Genomic DNA, 16,130 nt, shown 5'->3' on the forward strand with positions numbered 1-16,130 from the left:
TGTCATTTCTTAGTATTTTTACACATACTTATTTTCTGAATTTGACATGAAATTCTGCAGATAAGCCTGCTATTTTTTCTTTGTAGGGTAGTAGCAGCTCAGATTCTCTGGAAGGGCGAAGTTCAGATTATGCCAATAAAAGCTACGATGCAGTTGTATTTGATGTGTTGAAAGTAACTCCTGAGGAGTTCGCTGTAAGTAGAAATGTTATTTTTGCATTTAAGCTTGTATCACACTCAGGGCTTGCAGGATATTAAAAAATAAATAAAACTTTTTCCTTAAAATAAAAATCTTTTAAATGAACTTCCATTGTTCTTGAAAACAAATTTCTGATTATATAAACTTTAACAAAATAAACATGTCGTGGGATTTAATCATTCAGTACTGACCTGACAGAGCATATTTGTTTTTCTGTGTAAAGCCATTTAAATTTTTTCTAGTGTTTTAGAAGACCCTAGCATAGGTTTAAAGATGTTAGTTATCCACAGTCTGATTCTTTTTTTTTAATTGAAACCACAAATACTCATCTTTTCTGCTGAAACAGCAGTTTCTCAGAAAAATCAGTTTCTTAAAAGCAGGAAAGAAGCTTGTAGAGAGGAAACAATTTGCATTCCTTAATAACAAATTTTCAGTATTAAACTGAAAGCAGAACTGCAGTTTTGGCAAAAGTCCAACACAGTTCTTGTGCTTGCCCCCTTGTTTTTAATTTATATGTTAACTTGCTGGGGAGCAGGAGGAAGTGAGAATGAAAGCTACTGAACCTAGTGCAATGTTTTCATTAATGTTCTGGGCATCAAAATGATGTTTCCCTCATTTGGCATAAGATCGTATAATACCCCTTCACAAAAAAGTCCTGGAGATATGCCTACATTATTCCTATAAGTTTGTCACTTTGGAACAAATTCTGATGAGTCTTTTATAACACTAATACGGTGTACGCGGATGAAAGCTGTTAGGTAAAAATATAAAACTATTTGGCTGGCAAATCTGCATCAACTCAGTTAAAAAATGGCCTGATGATTTTGCTCCTATTCATCCAAGTTCGGATGATCCATGGCCAAGGACTACCTTCAGAAATGAACAGAGCTACAATTTAGACAGGCCTGTAAAATTACACAAAAATAGAGATACCTAATTTCATCAGTGGAGACTGAATATTAAGTCCAAAGACAGCCCAGAACATAGTGTGTAGTCTACACCAGCAAAAATGAATTTGTGGTGATCTCAGAACTGTATGTATTAAATGATCAAGTCAAGGTAAGATTGCTTGTAAATTAAAACTCATCAGTTTTCTATTATGTTCATAATTCCTACTGCTGTTGGTTTGAGACAGAAGCTTGCTGCTGAGGGTCTTGATTTAATGGTACACTTTAAAAACACGCACATACGCTTGCACACGCACCCTTATGTCATTGTAACATATCTTTTAACTCTGAAGGCCAAACTTCTGTAAGTTGCTTTTCTCCCTCCAGTTCCACTTTCCATCCATAGCCATGAATAAAGCAAAGAAATGAAAAACCCACCAACCCCCAAAGAAACCAAAAATTCAAATGTGTGTTTGTAGGACTGGCAGTGAGGCTTGAAAAAGATTATATGTAAACCCTAGTGGTAGGGCTGTTTGTTTGGGGTTGGTTTGTTTGTTGATGTTGATTTTAATATGGTCACACAAACTTTTAACACCAAGGCTTTCTTAGCCAGAGTAGCTATTCTTCTTGTGCCACATCAAAACATTTTCATTGGTTTACCCTGATCCTCTCTTTTTATTGACAGCTCAAGTAATGTTTACTGCTTCTGTTCCATCCAGAGAAGCAGATAATTTCTTTTTTCAGTAAATAATAGCAACCAGTAAATTATACATACCATTTCTTGTTACTCAAGACTGTAGTAGTTTGAGTGTTTCAAATAACTTGAAACAGTTCAGTTGGGGAGAATGAAAAAAAAAACCACAGGTCTGGGTTTACTATGTTAGTACAATTTGGTTACTGGACATTAGGGCAGAGATCTGTAGAAGGTGGGATTGCTGTATTGAATATAAATATTTAGAGAAAGAGAATGGAGCTAAGTTAAGGTCACTTCCAAATTTAGTGTGTTGCATTCCTTTTTAAAATTTAGAAGCAGCAGAGGAGAAATTCCCTGGTGGTAATCACATATATAACGAAAAGACCAGCAGCTTGTCAATACTACTGAATTTCATTTCAGCTTTTTGGTGATTTTGATTGAACCCATATCTTGTTGAAATGATTACCAATTCTCGCTGAAAACTTCCTTATTAATGGCTTATAGTCAACTTTTTGTGCCTCTGCTGTCCATCTTATTAGGACACAATCAAGAAGTTGCAAACAAGCATTTGTGACTGCAGTTTTTCTAGAGGCAGAGAAAGATCTTAATGACATCTGAGTTTGTAAATACCCAAAAGTTACTCAGAAGTATAAATGTCAAAATTGAGTGCTGCTAAGAGTGGCCTGCTAGGGCTTCGTGGCAAAATCTTAGCATAGTATAAAAGCAAGAGATGGTTAGAGAGTGTAGATTAACCATTTATGGAAGGAGATTTTTTTCGTGTCTATCAAATTTTATGGGCCTCATTAACTTTCCTAGGCTCATGTCTACTAATAGTAGAAACCTTATTAAAACTACATTTAAATAGATAGTTATCATTCTTAATTGGTGGAATCAAATGAGCAAGCACTCTGAGAGGGGATTAGCAAGTTTTTGCTGTTTTGGGTTTAGTGTAACAAAATGGCCAGTAGAGAAGCTTTGCTGCGGAAGATCCAAAGAAGTGTGACACTTTCTTGTACATGTTTACATAACTTCCAAATATATAATGTCATTCGGTCACTGAAGCAATTCAAGTATCTTATCACTCAGGTGCTAAAAATGTTCTATAAATGCTTTTTTTGAAAATGATTGGCTTTGAAACAGCGTTACAATGTCTTATCAGGACATACTCATCAGTAACTGAAAATCTGTGTATGACCCCTTTAAAGCATATTCCAGTCATAACTAATAAATACCTCATAATGCTTTATTGCCTTTCAACCCAGCAAATGTAAAATATATGCTGCTTTCTGTGTGAAAGGCAAATAATTCTTCCTGCCCTTCATTGGCATAACAGAAAGACTCTCAAACACAGGTTTTTTCCTCTTAGTCTGCTGCAAGTACTGAAAACCTTCACTTAGTTACAGCCAGTAAATGTAGGAGAATATAATGACATATTGCTACTCAGGAGGGTGGAGTTTCTGCTTGTGGTGTGTCAGCCTGGACAGGGGAAGCCAAATTCAGGACTGGTCAGTTCTGGTCTATGGAGAAAATGTGACTGTATGGTTTGTAGTTTCTAAAGGGCAGGTGTAAATACATGATTGTTAGCTCTTTGTATTACCTTATTTAAAATTTTATCTTTATTGCAGAGCCAGATTACATTGATGGATATGCCAGTATTTAAAGCTATACAGCCTGAGGTAGGTTTTCTTAAACTGTTTACATCTTTGGAATTCAGTGCCTGAGGAAATATGGCCATTTAAATAATGCTTTTTCATTCAAAAATGCTCAACTTCTTGCACTGCACTAATATTCTTCTAGGCTTATTCTTTGTTACCACTGTGAATCTGTAACCCACCCTGATTTATTTTGATTTGTCATCTATTACCAAAAGAGATGACTCCATTTCTGGAAGTCTTCCTGTCCTGCTTTATGTTGAGTGTTCAGGATAACAAATGTCAAAATTCTCTACTCTCCCTTCTGCTCCTGTTTTCAGTTCACATCCGATTTCAGCGTTTGACCTATGCCTCTAGTCGTAACCTGTATTTTAGGCTGCATCAGCTGCTTGGTAAAATTTTTAATTTGTACTATCTTGTTTAAGATTCAATTCTGAGCGAATAAATCAGCCCAGACCCTTCAAAGTTAAGGTATTAGTGTACTTTAGTTTTTTAACCTTTTAAGAAAGACACAGAAAGAAACTTGAGGCCTGTTGAGAAAAAGCAATCAAAGTTAACATAGACATTTGAAAATCAGAAATAAGAACTTCAGAAATGAAGAATGAAGGTAGTTATCAGAATATGTTAAATTTCCGTATAAGTGATGTTATCTCGGTATTTTGATGAAATAAATTTATTTTCTGCAAAAGGTACTACAAGAATTGCATGTTTCCAGCTTCAAGTTCTTTAATATAAGAACATGTCCTTAGATCCATTATGGTTTATTGTCTTCTTGTGCCTATATGGAATATGATGAATACATAAAGGGCAATGTTGTGGTTTAACCCCAGCCAGCAGCTAAGCACCACGCAGCCGCTCACTCACTCCCCCCCCACCCAGTGGGATGGGGGAGAAAATCAGGAAAAAGAAGCAAAACCCGTGGGTTGAGATAAGAATGGTTTAACAGAGCAGAAAAGAAGAAACTAATAATGATAATGATAACACTAATAAAATGACAACAGCAATAATGAAAGGCTTGGAATGTACAAATGATGCGCAGTGCAATTGCTCACCACCCACTGACCGGCACCCAGCTAGTCCCCCAGCGGCGATTCCCCGCCCCCACTCCCCAGTTCCTATACTGGATGGGACGTCCCATGGTATGAAATACCCTGTTGGCCAGCTTGGGTCAGGTGCCCTGGCTGTGTCCTGTGCCAACTTCTTGTGCCCCTCCAGCTTTCTCGCTGGCTGGGCATGAGAAGCTGAAAAATCCTTGACATTAGTCTAAACACTACTTAGCGACAACTGAAAACATCGGTGTTATCAACATTCTTCACATACTGAACTCAAAACATAGCACTGTACCAGCTACTAGGAAGACAGTTAACTCTATCCCAGCTGAAACTGGGACAGGCAAAAAAGCCCCTATAATATTAGCAAAACTGAGTTTTTGACAACATCAGAAAGGGCAGTGCAGTTTAGAAGGTTCTTAGTAGAAGCTCAATCCATCTAATTTGGTCACTAACAAAACAACTCGTCGTATATTACAGTGGTTCAGAGAGATTAGCAGCCTTCTATTTTGAGAAAGTATAGGAAGGAAAATAAAAATTCATCTATCTGGTGTCTGGCCTTCCTGTCAGATAAATTAATTTTTTTTTTCAAGAACACCAAGACAGTTTTGTAGCTGAAAACACTTTCATGCTTCTGAAATTATGTGTGCTCTCCAGACAGTCAGGGAGTCTCTACTGGGCGGGGGGAATGACAAGTGAACAATGCAATAAGAAACCAGCAGTACCCATAGAAAAATCTGTTAACACAAAAATATCAGTATTTACAAACAGATACTTAGATACTGTTTCATGAGAAAATTTTGTTAAGAAAAACATCCATTAGAACAAAATGGAGGTTTCACCAAAAGCAGAGGTAGTGTGATACTCTGAGGAGATGAATGAATACAAAATAAAGTACAAAACTATAGATGTTCATATTTAAAGTGAATTTTGCATTTGCTTTAATTGCTATGAAATATCTGTGCCATAGAATTTTATAGCAAAATAAAATAATGATTAGCTGTTCTTCTCTTCCTTTGTCATTGCTTCATTTCGCCTTTCGGAAATGTAATTTCCTAAAGTGCTACTCTGATTGGCAGATAGATGTAACTTAGTGAGAAATGATCAGAAAAAAACCCCTATGTCTTATTTTGAGTTTCTGCTAGAATAGAGGTCTGTATATAAGTAGCAGGTACCACAAACTTTTAGTTTTTAATTGTATTTTCTGGCTTTCATCTTACTGGAATTACCAATTTAATTGTTTGCCAAAAATAAACAACTATCCTGAAATTCTGCCAACTGTAGGACTAGGTTTTAAAGCAAGATCTAGTCTGTGTGTTTGTCATCTGCCTGCCTCTTATTAGGTAAGTTATTAGACTAAGAAGGTTAAAATTTTGTGGTGGGATCAAATATTAATGTATAGTTGGTAATTGTCTGCATTTCTTTGAGGCCTGGTAGCCTTTTAAGTTAAGTTGGTGTATTTGTTCTTCTGTGTCCGTAAGCTTGGTTACCCTTTGATAAACTACCCCTTTGAGGCCTGCAGGGTTTCACGTAGATGACTGCTGGCTCTTGCATTGTTCGTGGGCAGATGGTTGTCTGCCATTTTACACTGAAACTCTACCTTGTCAGTCTTCCTTTGGTGTCCCTGTGTTGCATGGAAGAAGGAAAGGCCAATATTCTGGTTGAAACCTGTGTTTCGTCATGTCCTCGTTTTATTACATCACTGGGCATGATGCACGCAGAGTTATGGTCCCTACTTTTCCTTTCATGCTTGCTTGTGCAAGGTGGTCACAACTGCTCTGCAGAATCGGCTTTTGTATGCAGGAAGTGACGGTAAATATGCTGGTAGGCGAGTAAGAGTGAATACATCCAGTTTCCTGTGCTAGAAAGGGGGTATGAAAAAAGCATGGAGAGGTTGAAATGGTTTGCTAGATGTTGCATAGGTAAGTTCCAGGGCAGAACTGTGCACAGAGAAGGTTTCCTTAGCCAGCAACCGTTGGGCTGGTAACTCACTTTAACTTTACTAAGTACTTTACTTTACTTTACTTTAACTAACTTTAGTGAGTTACCTGTTGAATTTTGTGTTTGCAGGAAGAGCATTATATTGTTTTTCCTTCAGGTTTAGTCTTTAACATGAGCTTATGTGTGGATGGAAAGACTTAAGACTTTAGAGTTCTGGCTGCCAAGTCTTATCTCAAACACACAAATATCCTTTAAACCTGGCACTTGCTGAAGCTTTTTTCTGCTTTTTGTTTGAGCTATTACTAAAAAACACATCTGAATGTTACTTTGCAAGAGTTCAGTAAGAGGATGTCTGATTAACAATTCTGTGCTCTCCAGCAGAAATAACTATGCTTACATTCTAGGTTTCTATGTAACTTTATTTATTTTCAGAGTCCTGGAAATTGCAGTCTCCACAAATTTCACAGTTTTCTTGCACGCTTGATTGGAAAGTTTCTTGCGACTGTGTGCATTGAGGAAATTGCTTGCATCCTTCCATACAAAACAGTGAAGTGTAATTCTAGAACACAGTACATTTTAGCAGTATTAAAAAAAATCAGCAGGGGCATGTTGGATTACTTACTCTTATCAACCTTCCTATTCAGTCCAAATTTTAAACCTAGTCAAATGATTTTACCATGCGTGGGATTTTCCATTGTTGCTCACTAGCCCTCTGGCAACTGCTTAATATCCTTAGGTTACTGACCTCTTCCACTTTTCTGACAAATGTAAATTTTGCTGTCCCTAGTAGAGTGACTGAGATTTTTCCACATAAACATATAATTTCCAGACTCTTAAGACCAGACGTGCGCTGATCATGTGGAGAATCTGTGTCTTGACAGATGTGAATTGGCATTTTTATCTGCAGAAGGCTTAAATGCTGGAAGATTGGTAAACAAAATATGTTTGGAACTGGAAATGCTTTTCCTGGTGCTCACACAGGAACATGCAGACCTCCACATCTCGAGAGTGTGTTCCGTTTATCAGAATGTACAAAGTGCTTTTCAGAGGCAGAATTCTCTTTGGCTGACTCTGCCTTTTCATGCAAAGACATCTAAAGTTAATAGCATACATTTGGAAAGTTGAACATTTTGATTGAAACAGAAATTTGTGGTTCTAAAAACAGAAGAATGATTTAGAACTGGTGTTATGGAGAACTCATTTCCAGTATGTATCTACTTGTCAGATCTGAATATAAAGACTGTATAGATATGTGGTAACTTGAATCTGTAGTTACAAAGAGCCAGGCTGTCTAAATATATTTAGAACTGCCTGAAATAACTATTGGAAAATGGACACTTTCTTTCTGGCTAAATCAAATTTGTAGTTCCAATTTCAAATGTCTTTTGATACATAATTTAACACAGTTTATTTAAGGAGAAAATAATTAATCTGCTTTTTAGCTCTTCTGTTTACTTTATACTTCCCACAGGAATTTCTACTATTTATTTTGTAGTTTAGGTGAAAGATTATTTTTTGCCATAGAGCACTGGGATTTGATTATGCATTGAAATTGATTGATTGTGGTTACGGCTATACTACAGCATTTGTGATTTTTTCTTCTTATTTTGAACTGGGTTGACTTTGAAGTAGTCGCTGTAATGAAAAAGCATTCAAAAATCTGTTTCACATACTGTGACTGAACTGTGCAGCCTACTGGCAACTTTTTGCTTTATTAGCACCAAAGTACTAATCTATATTCTTAAGGACATGCCACACTTCAGTCAAGTCTGTCTAAACTCTCATGGCTTAAAAAGCAGCCAAAAAAATAAATATCAAGGCCCAAAATAAAACAAAAGAATTCTAACCCCGACCATATGTCCACCAGAAGACCTTCAGATTTAAGACTGTTACTGTCCAGCCTTTTTCAAATGATAGATTCTCTCGGTCTGAGTATCATGTATGGAGATTTCAGGGTTTTTGAAATTAATTTGTAACTACTGTGAACAATAATATTACAGTTCCAAAATTGCGTTCTTCAAATGCTTTAGATCTCACGTTTTAATTAAAAAAAAAATAAAAAATTAGAGATTGAATATGCTAAACTGTGGTGTATTCATGGAAGTTTTACTAACTGTAATAATGAGGATGACATTCAGGAATAATAGCTAGGTTATCACCGCTAGTTGCACAGCTGAATTTTGTACTCTTTCACTACTTCCAGTGTTGCTTACTGATAGTTTAGCTTTAGCTTCGGTTTTGAACCAGATAAGATTATGTACTAGCAAAGTCTTTACTCCTGTGTCTGCTGAGTATTCATTCAAGGCAACCCTGGACTGAAATGATCAATGCAGAATGAAACGTCAGAGATATGAGTTGCAGCTGATTGCTTAGTCTCTCTGTATCTGAGTATTAATAATGATGTCTATTTTTTCTAGTATTTTTTCTAGTATGAGGAGAATATATACCAATCACATCATTTATGTACATCAGGAAAACACAGAAGTGTTTGGTTAGACTAGTTGTCCTTGACTTGGTGCCTTGGATTGGTTTTAGTAGTTATCTGTTAGGTGCTTCTGTCATGTATCAGTTTTTACACTTTTAAATGTTTTTAAACATTACCAATTTTTTAAGGCAATTTTTAAATGTGTTTCCTAGGAACTAGCCAGCTGTGGATGGAATAAGAAAGAAAAACATATCCTTGCTCCAAATATTGTTGCCTTTACTAGGAGGTTTAACCAGGTAAATGATTTGATTACTGTGATGAATAGGTACTGTTTGACAGTTGTCTTTGAGTATAAAGTGAAATAGAACTACTCCTATGAATTAAAACTCCAGAGTATTTTTCTAAATGAGAATTAAGATTTTAAAATGGCAGTTCCTGTTTTCAATTGCTTTGCCCACATTTTCGTGTTGTTCCTCTAGACCATTGGTTCCTAATTACTAGTTCCTAATAAGTTTTGCTGATGTGTCATGGTACAACATTAGCAATTCTTTTCCTTTTTTTTCTGTGTTTCACCTGCTCATTCAGTTATCTTAGTGTCGCCTCACTTCTCTACCTATTTCTTATATCCAGTGGTAATGCTTTTGGGTAATTGCAGCTATACAGGTGAGAATTCATGGGATCAGAACTCTTTTTCTTTCCTTACCCTGTTTTCTCCCTGGAGCATAATGAACTTTACAAATAACAAAGTCCTTTTTTTGTAAATAAATTCAGTTATATCTGTTTACTTTATAGGTCAGTTTTTGGGTTGTACGAGAAATATTAACAGCACAGACCTTAAAAATAAGGGCAGAAATATTGAGCCATTTTGTGAAAATAGCTAAAGTAAGTGCAAATTTCTTGTACTATCATTCAAAATCTTACTTTCATTCTGTTTGTTTCTGCACTACTCCTATGAACCATTGTTGGATTAGAGGGTAACATTCTTTTTTAGCATATCTGCTATGTTGTACCACATGAATAAGATAAAGGCATGACATCTATTGTTTCTACTTGGTTAAATAAAACTACCCAGTTCAGTGTGACTTGTCTTGTACCTTTACCTAACAAGTTTAAAAGTGGTTTGTCTTGCTGATGGCCAGATACGTGTTGTCAACACTAAACATGATTGTAAACTGTTATGTTTTTTTGTCTCCCCCCATTCAAACTTACCTCTTATGAATAGAAATCTCTTGCTTCTAAAACGGCTATTGTAAGACTTGTATTCCTACTTGTAACATGTAGGTGCTGAGCACTGTATTTTACAAGTAATTTGTAAATTTAAAAAAAATATGTTTATTTTAAAAAATAATTTTCTGCTTCAAGACCTGTGGTCATTCTGTTTTGTATGACCCTGTGTGACACTTACTAATATTAGTAAGAAGATAGCACTTGGATCGAAGGCCTGAGTGCTAATCTTGTACATATGAAATTGCATGTGTGTGTGGGTAATTAGAATAATATTTTCCATGTAATACAAAATAAATTTTTTTGGTATTGTGAGTATTTCCAATCAGTTTACTTAGTAGTTTTGTGCTTAGGCAGAAGAGAATGTATCTGAGTAAGTTCCTGGCACAAATGCATAGTCCAAGTACTAGGAGAATGGTCAACTTGGAGGTGCTAGATTGTTGTAAGAAATAAGAGGTTTGGTTTTGGTGTCCGTCCGTCGTCCGTCCCGCGCCGCCCCCCCCCCCCCCCCCCCCCCAAGGAAAAGGAAAACACTGCCCCCTCTTTCTCTTTTCTTTAATTTTTTTCCCTTTCCTTCTTTTCCCTCAAAAACATCCAGATCTTCCTCAAATGCTGCTGAGCAATGAGTAACTTGATCACTCCAACCTCCTTTTAAGACTTACGAAGAAGCTACATGACACAGTTCTCATTTTTATATCTTTCTGGAACTATGTTGTAGGAAACTTTATAATCTAAGACAGCTTTATTCCAAAGTATTATCTCTCTTGAGATCAATATGTTTTGAGTAATTGCCAACACAGAGTGAATTTAAAGTATGTTGAAGTGAGGAAAATTTGTCGTGTAAAACAGATCACAAAATAAAAAGTTGTATTAATTCTGAAAGGGTCATCAGCATCTTTGGTTGATGTTTTTGGCTTGATTAAATTTTTTATCTCCAAAATTACACTCATTTTCAAGAACAATGCATCAAATAATTTTTTCATATTTTCTGTTCCTGAAGGAATAGCCTTGGAAAATAACAAATTCAATTTTTTTAAAAATCTTACTCTCACAACAGAATGTCTGTTCTTTTGAGGGGTATATTTGGAAAATTTGCAACTTCTAAAGTGGTCTTAAGAATTTTGCACATTGACAGCATTGGATAACATTGTTGTCTACAGTCATTGATGAAAACTTTGTATTTTATTAATGAAAAAATTGTATTTCATTAATGCAACTTTGAGATTAATTAATCCTGCTTCCCTTTTTGATGTGCTAAAAGTTGTTATTCCCTTTTTTCAGAAGCTTCTAGAACTGAATAACCTTCATTCTCTTATGTCCGTGGTATCAGCACTGCAAAGTGCGCCTATCTTCAGACTGACCAAAACCTGGGCTGTAAGTTATTACTTGACGATTGTCTTTTCTGGCTTGTTTGAATTCTGAGGCTTTCTGAACTCTTCTGAATTGTTGAATTGCATACTCTGGAAGAAGATTCTTTATATTCTCATTTTTGTGGTACCATCATAGCAGAAGTAGTGATCTGTTACATGTTTTGTGAAAGTAGAGTTTAAATGGCTGCATGTTTTTGAACAATCTTTTTTCCTGTGAGAGTTTCCTGTTTTCCTGACTAGGAGATCTAGAAGCCACAGATTATATGCTCAAGAGGACTTTAGTTGATAAGTAATCTTAGAAGACCCTCATATAGAGTGTGTATCAGTATCCCATTATCAAATCATTGTGTGTGTGTCATTAATACATTGCCTAAAATGAAAGGAAGAAAAAAGACCTGTTACAAATATAGAAGCATTAATTCTGCAATTATTGTACAATGCATTTCAGTTTTCATTTATTTCAGAATTTACAAGCACTGATAATTCCATTTTCAGAAATTCGGTCTCTTGAGGGCAGAATTTCTCATTTAAATTTACTATAAGTTTTGCTATTTCTATAAAGTGGAATACACAATTACAATATAGTCCAGCTGTATGTAATCTCTAAATATACAAAGGATTAGGTAATTGTCATTAATTTAGTATTCCACCCAATGTGGATCACATTAACTGTTCAGAATTGATAAATAAAGATGGCTATACTTTGAATCTTCTACCTAAGTTTATTATGTCTTTAAAATGCCTGTAACTTTTTTATGGTTTGATTGCTCAGAATTAGGCTATAATCTAATAAAGATGTAAGTGCCTGCTGGTTTGAACAGCTTGACGAAGTTGGAACTTAAATAGGGAAAATGGCTCACGTGTGAAACTAAGTGTGTGAATAATTTGACTTAGACCTAAAGAGGTGTAAGGCTCTTTGGAGGCACAGTAGTTCAAAAATACAATACAGTGCAGAGTCAGGGCCTCAAGGAGTTCTCAGTGCTGTTTAGAAAGAAAACAACAAAATTACTCTGAAATCTTTTCACTCTTGTTCCTTTTATGTTACTTTTTAGTAACAGCTGTTATTTAACTAAGATGTGGTTGCGCACTGTTCCAGAATTGCAAAGGGCCTCAGGGCTCCCATTTACAATGCTGTTTTACTGATGACTTCTGTCAAGCCCATCCTGTTCTGAGCAAGACTGAATGAAGCAGTTAACTCATGCATATCAATTGCAGTGGGTTTTTTTTTTTTATAAAAATGGGCAGACTCACAGTTCTCTGGAAACACAGCAGCTAGGCTTATGAGCTCTGTAGTACAAGTGTTGGAATTTTACAGAGGAAGAGGTGTATTAAGAAATGTGCTATGGAACAGCTGTCTGTTGTCAGAAAGTACAACTGCAAGAAGCCACTGTACAGTGCCATAATTCTCCACTCATTCTGACTCAATTGGCTTTTAAAATAATCTTTAGAATATTGCTGGTGTTTCTAAAAACAGCTGAAATCGGGAATGTGTTTTTGTAACTACAGTTGCGCATTTTATGTTTACTTTTCAATCTTCCGTCACTTTAGGATCTTCTGCATTACTAAATATTTTTCTGATCTTCTGCAGTAAGTCCAGTAATAGAAAACAGAGATTTAAGTATCATAGTGATTTACTTTCCTTATACTTTTTTCAAAAAAGTTTTGTCATACTTTTAATAAGGTACTGTTGAAATGGCACAATTTGCCTTTATTTGGAGCATTTTCCATTGCTGTTTCTACTTTCAAGAGGATTTTTAGCAGTTCTGATAAACTATGAGAATGTTGGTGACTGTATAATAGTATATATTTTTCCTCTCAAAATTTAATATTGCTGAGGTTATTCATATATATATATCTGACGTAGTGATATGTGGATCCTTGATAAACTATTTAGAGATAATAATCATTTGTTCATAGCTTAAGACTTAGGCTGAATTGGCTCCCCCCCCCCCCCCCTTAACAGCATGTTTTCAAACATTGTGCTGGTTTGGGATGATGAATTTAATCTTTAACTTGACTATGCTTTACTTTACTGTGGGCAATTCAACAAATTTTATTTGTTGTTGTCTTTGTTCGGATTCATCTTTTAAAATATTATTATCTCCTTCATTTTTTCTATGTAGCTTTTGAATCGCAAAGACAAGACCACCTTTGAGAAGTTAGACTATTTACTGTCTAAGGAAGATAATTATAAAAGGACACGGGAGTACATCAGAAGCTTAAAAATGGTTCCTACTATTCCATATTTAGGTGAGTGTGAACAATTATTTATCTGTAGCTCATTTTGACTGACAACTAATGTAGCATGTTGTGCACCTGAAGAACACTATATATAGAAGGTATGGTTCACTTCATATTTAGAAAAATTAGTTCTGGTGGAGGTTGTTAAGCTCTACACTGTTTAGGATCTCTGATCTCTGACTTGTAGAAATTTTGTGCATTACTGACATCTGAAACTACAAATATGTCTTTGTTTACTGTCCTTTTGATGTCTTCAGAATTTACAAGAGCACTGGATTTCAGAAGGGTCTTTGAGTACAACGTGATTTAAGATCTTGTACCCGTAGCTTTCATTTTTGTTGGACTGTTTTTTCAGATACCTCATAACTTGGTATCTCTAAACTGGAGTTGTTGGTTTGTGTCAGTTTCTTGTAAGTACTTTGAAAAGAGATACAAACTGAATAGTCAATTCAGTTGATTGACTTGTCTTTCCAGTATTCCCTTGTATTATTCATGTAGGCATACTATATCATTATTTCCCTAGTGGCTCTTTTAACTAGCAATTCCTTCCCATTACTGAACTGTGCTAGCATTCCTGAGGAACACTGCAAAAACCAGATTCCTCTTAAACAAGGCCATTCAGACACTGTAATGTCTTTCTAGTAATGATTTTTTTAAAAGAAAGAGTTAATCTAAGAAGTATTTAACCATGTCTTCTGTAAGCAATATAATAGAAACAATAAGATTATTTATTGTAATTATTTTCTAGTGCCTAAGAAAAGACAAATACAGTGCTTTTTCTATAGCAGTCCACGTATGCAAAGCACGGTCCTGTTGAAGTAATTGTTTTGAACATTCTGTAAATATGACTTCCAGAAAAAATATATTTAAAAAAAATTCAACTAAGTCTGGAATTTCCATCACAGATATTCAGCACAAGTCCCTAACGTTTGACAAAGTTATAAGTAACAGAACACACCATAAAGAGATGTCTTAAACATTTTAAAGTATTGGTATAACCACAAACTCCACTTCTAATGCAAATTTTTTCCTCATCTAACATCACTCTGCCTTGTGCTTCAGCCACATGAACTTCACAAAATCAAATGTGAAGTACACCTTTACCTAAAGTACTAGGAATGGCTGTTTTTCCTGATGTAGGAATTCCAGTTAATGATCTACAATTAGAGCTGCACATATAGAAGAAAATTTAAGTATTCTAGGAATGATACATAACAGTTCTTAAAGAACTGTGTTGTATTCCTAGACAGCTTCTCATCATTGTGGTATTTCTTACTTTAGCATGAGCAAACCTGACACATTCACAGAATTTCAAAAAGATATATGAGGAAAACTCTTCACTTTTTGCACAGGCTTTTTAGCGCCTCAAGCTTATTTGTAGTCTTAAAGTATTCAGGAGACTACAAAAAAAACCTTTATGTGTGTGTGTAAGCACTCAAACCAATCAGTAGCTTAATCTAGTTTGCAGTAGGCTTTTTAGAATCTTCATTCCTTTGGCTTTTTTGCTGTTTATTCTGTTGATTTAGTGCATATACTTGACAAGAAATCCATGACACGTGGTATTGTGTTTATTTTAAATGGTTTGGAGGTGGTTTTTTTGTTTGGGCTTTTTTTTTTTTTTTGTCCCGTCCCCCCCCCCAGCAAGGGGTACAGATCCATAAAAGTAAGATCCTTTCCAAATTGTCATTTGCAGAACTGCTTTTGTTCTTTACCAAGAGACTGTTAGAGAAGAAAACAGATTCGCCAAGCCTTGTTGATGAATACATTGTTATGGACAGCCTGATTTAAAAGCTGAAAAGGCAGTTTATTAGGTTAGGATGTAGAGGATATGAACAATTGCTGGGAATATTTTACTTATTGTATTTGTATTTATGAAGTGGAAGACTGGCATAAATTCAGGACTGTAAAATTTTCATCCATTTGTGTACTATTTGTATACATCTGTCCTGCCACTTAGTCTATTAAGCTGTCTTAATCCTTCTTTGAACGCGTGAACTTTGAATTCAGGCTTGGTTTGATTTTAGTCAAAGTTAAAATCATAAAATGCTATATCTTTTCTCCTAATCTTCTCTTCAAGGTTGTTTGCATAGGTCTGTAAAGGCTATGTCTACATGACATACCAGAGCTCGCCTCCATTTATTTCAAGCATGTCCAAAATTGTCATCTGGATAGACTTCTCATATCATGCAACCTCTTTGCATTAAGCTTTTCTGCATGACAGCAGTTTTCTTAGTGCTTACAGGTGATGGTTGCTTTTGTACTGGTTTTGTGTTTATGCTAATTTTTGTCTGGGTTTTTTTTTTGTCTGAAGTATATAAGTCTTGGTAGCTTTAATGATCACTGAAAGCAGGATTTTGTTTCTTCCCTGTGGGGTTTTCTCATTAGATGTGCACAAAATATACCTTATCTTTTATCTGCATCTGTAATGAACAATGTATAAGTCTGGAGA

The 16,130-nt window shown here is 35.5% G+C and overlaps 1 protein-coding gene across 8 annotated transcripts in view; it reads left to right on the forward strand.

Moving 5' to 3' along the window:
* Positions 1 to 16,130, forward strand: part of RALGPS1 (Ral GEF with PH domain and SH3 binding motif 1) — a 134,213-nt gene that overhangs the window by 24,524 nt on the left and 93,559 nt on the right. For all 8 annotated transcript variants that reach the window (XR_005931239.1, XR_003921252.2, XM_029999351.2 and 5 more), the window contains 6 exons: positions 87 to 194; positions 3,405 to 3,455; positions 9,059 to 9,142; positions 9,639 to 9,728; positions 11,352 to 11,444; positions 13,564 to 13,690. Coding sequence is in view for 6 of the 8 variants with exons in the window: in XM_029999351.2 (XP_029855211.1) it covers positions 87 to 194; positions 3,405 to 3,455; positions 9,059 to 9,142; positions 9,639 to 9,728; positions 11,352 to 11,444; positions 13,564 to 13,690 (553 nt within the window). In the remaining 2 variants the exon portion in view is untranslated. The remainder of the gene's footprint in view (positions 1 to 86; positions 195 to 3,404; positions 3,456 to 9,058; positions 9,143 to 9,638; positions 9,729 to 11,351; positions 11,445 to 13,563; positions 13,691 to 16,130) is intronic.

The sequence above is a fragment of the Aquila chrysaetos genome, chromosome 24 (genome assembly GCF_900496995.4).
Source record: "Aquila chrysaetos chrysaetos chromosome 24, bAquChr1.4, whole genome shotgun sequence".
Lineage (NCBI taxonomy): Eukaryota > Metazoa > Chordata > Aves > Accipitriformes > Accipitridae > Aquila > Aquila chrysaetos.